Source organism: Physella acuta, unplaced genomic scaffold, assembly GCF_028476545.2.
Source record: "Physella acuta isolate Inbredline_101_S28 unplaced genomic scaffold, ASM2847654v3 ptg001894l, whole genome shotgun sequence".
NCBI classification, from domain to species: Eukaryota; Metazoa; Mollusca; class Gastropoda; family Physidae; genus Physella; species Physella acuta.
In genome coordinates this window covers 101,144-106,572 of record NW_026733399.1, presented here as the reverse complement: position 1 = coordinate 106,572, position 5,429 = coordinate 101,144, and the positions used below count along the sequence as shown (strand labels likewise).

At 36.8% G+C, this 5,429-nt stretch overlaps 1 protein-coding gene across 1 annotated transcript; it reads right to left on the bottom strand.

The window, feature by feature from the left end:
• Nucleotides 1-202: 202 nt before the first annotated feature.
• On the bottom strand, nt 203-4,015 carry LOC131931125 (uncharacterized). Its single transcript, XM_059287832.1, has 4 exons — nt 3,623-4,015; nt 2,595-2,705; nt 1,200-1,282; nt 203-755 (listed from the first exon to the last, which is right to left on the bottom strand). The coding sequence occupies exons 1-4, from the start codon at nt 4,008-4,010 to the stop codon at nt 516-518; spliced, it is 822 nt and encodes a 273-aa protein (XP_059143815.1). The 5' UTR covers nt 4,011-4,015; the 3' UTR covers nt 203-515.
• Nucleotides 4,016-5,429: the final 1,414 nt, after the last annotated feature.

Below are 5,429 nucleotides of genomic sequence, written 5' to 3'. Positions count from 1 at the left end.
CCCTAACGATTCCCTATAATTTCTAAGTAATAGAAATTAGATCAAACAATTAACTTTATTTTTAATAACAAATTCATACAAATCTCAATAAGTATCATTCACAACAATTTCTATCAAATCACAATTTCTATCAAATCACAACAATTGTTTAAGAATCACAACAATTTCAAGCAAATCAAATCACAATTTCTAATATATCCAAACTAGTTCTATCTAATCACAAAAAAAAATCTAGAAAATCCCTAATTCTATCAAATCACAAGAATTTCTAGCAAATCACAATTTCTAGTAAATCACAAATAGTTCTCTCAAATCACAACCATTTCCAATTAATCACAAGACGTTCTATCAATTCCCAACACCTCATAAAAAAATCATAAAGCTACTAAATGCCACACCATCTTTCAACCAATTACGCCAGTGGTCACTATACACATCACCACTGTTATCCAAAGAAAGTATCCACCACATCATGTTTCAACCCATTATGCCAGTGGTCACTACACATCCCCACGTTATCCAAAGAAAGTATCCACCACAGCATCTGCAAATCCAAACGCAACACTGTCCGTAAATGACGTCACAATGTACCGGTCACCATTTTCGGCCACGAACCAAGATGGCCGTGGGATGACCACAAAGTTTTCAGGCTGAACTAACAAGCTCATGTTCATAGGATCTCCCCTGCTACTAACTCTATAGTTTCTCATACGACCTCTGGGTAGGTAGAAAGATTCTTCCTCTCCTTTGAGATCCTGAAAGTGAAACAGATATTAACAAGTGTTGTAAAAAGTTTTTTTTTTTTTAAATCACCAACGAAAGATACCGGTACTATCAAAAAGAATTATATAACAAACTAGATTAGACATTTTGTAATTCGTATTCGGTTTTAGTGAAAACTTGATAAAACGTAATAAAATCAATCGATACGTTTTATTACGTATCTTCTATTATTTCACGGGATAAATTCATTAATTAAGGATGATCAAAGCGGGTAGAAAATTTATTGGTGGAGAGGATGAGTGAAACAAAACAAAAAACATCAGGTAAACACAAAAAACATCAGATATTGAAATGTGGCAAATTAAAACATCAACATTGAAGACTATCACACACCCGACTACGCCTTCACCCAACAAACACGCTTCAAGTTTTTAGAAAATAAGTCTAATTTTTTTTCTAAGTTGTGCTGTCCTCACCTTTAGTTTTAAAATGAAAAAGTTTGGGTTGAAATTCATCTCTGAGATTTCAGACAAAATGTCTACTGCCTTTTGTCGTGAGGCTAGGTAAGGGAATAGTAGACAGTTTAAAACATTGTGGGAATAGTGGACAGTTTAACAAATTGTGGGAATAGTGGATAGTTTAAAGCATTGTGGGAATAGTGTGTTTAAAACATCGTGTGAATAGTAGACATTTTAAAACATTGGATAGTTTAAAAACATTGTGGGAATAGAAGAGAGCTTAAAATATTGTGAGAACAGTAAAGAGTTTAAAAAATCGGGGGAATAGTAGACAGTCTAAAACATTGTGGGAATAGTGGATAGTTTAAGTAATTGAGGGAACGATTTTTAACAGGAAAGAAAATGTAACAGTTTATGTTCAAAACAATTTTAGAATAGTAAACATTGTTAGAATTGTAAATAATTTTAAATATTGTAGAAACAGTGAAAGTTAAAAGGTAGAAATAGCATACATTTCGAAGCATTGTTTGAAAATATTGTGGGAATAATAAGCGTATTAATTGTAAATGAGCAGGGAAGAATAGGCTAAATATAATTAAAAAAAAAACAAAGTTTTAAAAAATATTACAATATAGTTTTATTATTCTGACATTACTATGGATGTGCCATGGATAAACGAAACACCTCAAGAATTAGAATTTGATTATAGTTTTCAACAGGGATGTTAAATATTTTAAAGTAGAGACTTTTTTAAATAAACAGTTCTTCAATACAAATTAATGAACACGTATTTAATGCGTATTCTGTAAAAAAATATTTAAAATATTATATTTTCTAAAATTTAATTTATGTTATTAGTGATTTATTTATTAAACGTAGAGTTCTTAAAATTATCCATATGTAATCTATAAATATGTGAAAACATGCTAGACTATGTAAATGGCGCCTGTTAGAAACCGGGCCCTGTACCCACTAGTGATACTTGTTCAGAGGCGTAGCGACCCTTCCTGGCGCCCGGGGACAAACTTTCAATTTGGCGCCCCCTCGGGAGCAAACTTTCGATTTACACCCCCCCCCCCCCAAACTTTCGATTTGCACCCCCCGTCAAACTATAATTTGTTTTTCGTACCCATTTTGGCGCCCCCTAAGGTCGGCGTCGGGGGACATATGTACTTCCCCCCCCCCCCCCCCCCGCTACGCCTCTGTACTTGTTGTGTAAGATTTACTTACACGAATAGGCCTAAACCATTGTTAACTCCTCTCTGATACCGGCTTTACCCAAACCCTTACAGTTTTTAAGTCGTTTTTTTTTTAATTTTAATAACTAACAATGCATTTAAAGAGTTATCACGTTGTTTTTCTTTTAAAAAATTAAAAATGAAATAAGTGAAGATCGAATGCGTATCAACTTACATTTATTTTGGTGTGGTATTTTGCTAAACAGACACTTCAAGTTGTTGGAAAATATGCCAGCTTGTCGGGGAACCCATTCTGACTTGAGGTAATTAAATTTCTGTAACCTCTCTGGAAAACAGGAAAATAATGGCCTCTGGAAAATCAGGAAAAAAAAACAACAATCGGTGTGTTTTTAGATGACGCGGAAACTTATTTTAAAAATATCTTAGCTAGGCCTTTTTTACTACATTACGAAATTTACTTTTTACCTTCTTCTTCTCCGTTCTTAATGTTGGAGTTGTCTCTCCTAGAAGAGTGGCTGTCCCCCAGCTAACGAGCCTCACCTGCCCGAGGGTTCGAACTCAAGACTTTTCGGTTTAGTAACCATGAGCTTTACCCCCTACTTTTTACCAATTTTATCCCATTTCTAATAAGGATTTTAGTAGTAGAGCTGCGATATTTAATACCACGGAGTAGAAGAGAAAGTGGAAATGTTCTAGTCTGATCATTTAGATTTTGTAGACAGGGGACATAACCAAATATTGAATCGTTATCAGCAAAATATGTTGAATTAAACTAGCATTACTACTTTACTAAATGCATGAAGGGAAACAATTTAGAATACAGCTGAACTTGTAAACAATGCTAAAAGTTAATCTAGTATAAATTTAAACCATGTACACATGTACACAATCTCTTCTTCTTAATCCCGTTCGTGCCCAAGGCACATGGGGCAGTAAAGTAGAGTTCATCTGATTCATAGACCTCGGAATATGAAGAGATAGTGTGGTCAGTAATATGCCCCGCCGCCTTTGTTTCCCAAATGTAAGTTAGGTACCCATCAGTGCTGGGTGGACTCAGGGACGTTCCACTGATTTGAACCCGGATTCAAACTCGAGACTCTAGGGTTAGTAGTCTAGCTCTCTACTGCATGACCACGCCATCCCATGTGTACACAATCATTCACTTTTTCAAATAAATGTACACAATCACTTATTTGCAAAAAGTGTAGGATTCAAATATGAAAGCCTGCACCAAATACTCACCACACTGCTGAAGGTGTGAGCTGAGCCCCGCCTCTCGACACGCTTCACTGCAGTATTTGAAAGCAAAACACGTTTGACAGAGAACGATTGTTGACGAGACTTTACGACAATGAAAACAAATGTTCACCGTAGTCGATTCTTGGTGAGTTTCGCTCACTACTACTAGGCTACTTGGCGTTTTGACCTTTACAACTTCCGGGTCAGGTGACGCACTCAGTTCAGCCGGCAAAGATGACATTGCGTCCTGAAATTGTTCAGAAGACTCGCAGCTTTCTGTACCGTCATTGCTAATTTCTTCACTAGAAAAGCTCATTTTACCCGGTACTATATTTTTGTGTGGATCTTGTGTTGATGGTATTTCTGGAAGTACATTTTCGCGTGAATGCATACTTAGTGTGATTGTCAAGCCAGCAGCAGCATTATCAGACGTTTCAATAGTGTTCCTTCTAGCGTAACCACGACCTCTAGATCTATATCTAGGCGATATCCTCCGATTTAATCCTACAGCAGAAGGAGCTGGAGATGCATCTTTCCAATGCAACCTTTCATTCAAACAACAGCTTTTGGTTAATCCAGGCAAAACATGCCCACGATAAGCTCTCAAAGCTCCATCCTCATCATTACTTGCAGATTTAGTATCTACTTTGTTCTCAAGATTCTCTTGTATATCTTCTTTTGACTCTGTTATGGAAAAACCGCTGTTAGGGATACAATTCGAGATATTCAAAGCGACGTCTTCGTCACTGTCTAAATCTGAATCAACAAACAGAGTTTTATTGAATACAATTTGCGTGTTTGTTGAATGGTTATGTGGATCTGCCGTATCTTCATCTGAATCATATTTGTAAACGACTGTAACAGTTTCTCGACGTATGGAGGATTTTGGATCAGCTACTTGAACTCTTCCAAGGCTTACAGTAACCGATGGGAAAGGCAGATTGCTTGAGGTTGCCTGAGAAGCTTCTGGAACTATTTCAGGGCTTACAGTAACCGATGATACGGTCGGATGACTTGAAGCTCCTGAAGCAGTCGAAGTATCTGGAATCTTACATTTTTCTGATGTGATCATCTCCTCAACATCCGCAGTTTTGCTCACTGTTTCTGTCTCATTTTGATTTACATTTTGGCCGTCAAACTGTAGAGAGTTTTCTTCGCTGCATATTGCTGAAATTTTACTAGATTTCAAGTCAAAAGCTGGAGATAGTTCTTCGTTCGGAACTTTGAACTGTGATTTGGCATGTGTTCTGTTACATATTCTTAAAGTCGTGTTAGAACAACGTGTGAGCTCTTTGTCTAGAACGTTAGAGTTATCACTTTTTACAAAGCTGTGCTCAAGGGTATCAAAGCTTTTTGTACAACTGTCCTCAAGTGTACCATCGTTTTGTACATCATTGTCCCTTAGTACACCATCGTTTTGTACATCACTGTCCCTTAGTACACCATCGTTTTGTACAAAGCCATCCGTCAGTACATCAACGTTTTGTATATCATTGTCCCTAAGTACATCAAAGTTTTGTACAAAGCTGTCGCCTAGTTTATCTACGTTTAGCACACAACTGTCCCCTTGTGCAGCTAAGCTTTGTATACAAATGTCCTCCGGTGCATTAACTTTTTGTACACAACTAACCTCATCAAAACTTAGTGTACAAATACCCTCTTGTACACCAAGGTTTTGTCTACAACTCTCCTGTAGTCCACCAATGCCATCAGGTTGTAAAAGTTTCACTTGATGGGGCTGATTTGAAACTTCTACAAAACAAATGTCTTCATCAGAATCTACATCAGATGTCACAAAGTACGGCCGTTT

What these genes read in the sequence shown, in the direction of transcription:
- LOC131931125 (XM_059287832.1), bottom strand. Translation starts at nt 4,010, where the DNA reads ATGCATTCACGCGAAAATGTACTTCCAGAAATACCATCAACACAAGAT. An exon ending in AATACCACACCAAAATAAAT is followed by an intron (nt 1,283 to 2,594) that starts GTAAGTTGATAC and finishes TCCCTTACCTAG; the next exon opens with CCTCACGACAAAAGGCAGTA. An exon ending in TTTTCATTTTAAAACTAAAG is followed by an intron (nt 756 to 1,199) that starts GTGAGGACAGCA and finishes TTTCACTTTCAG; the next exon opens with GATCTCAAAGGAGAGGAAGA.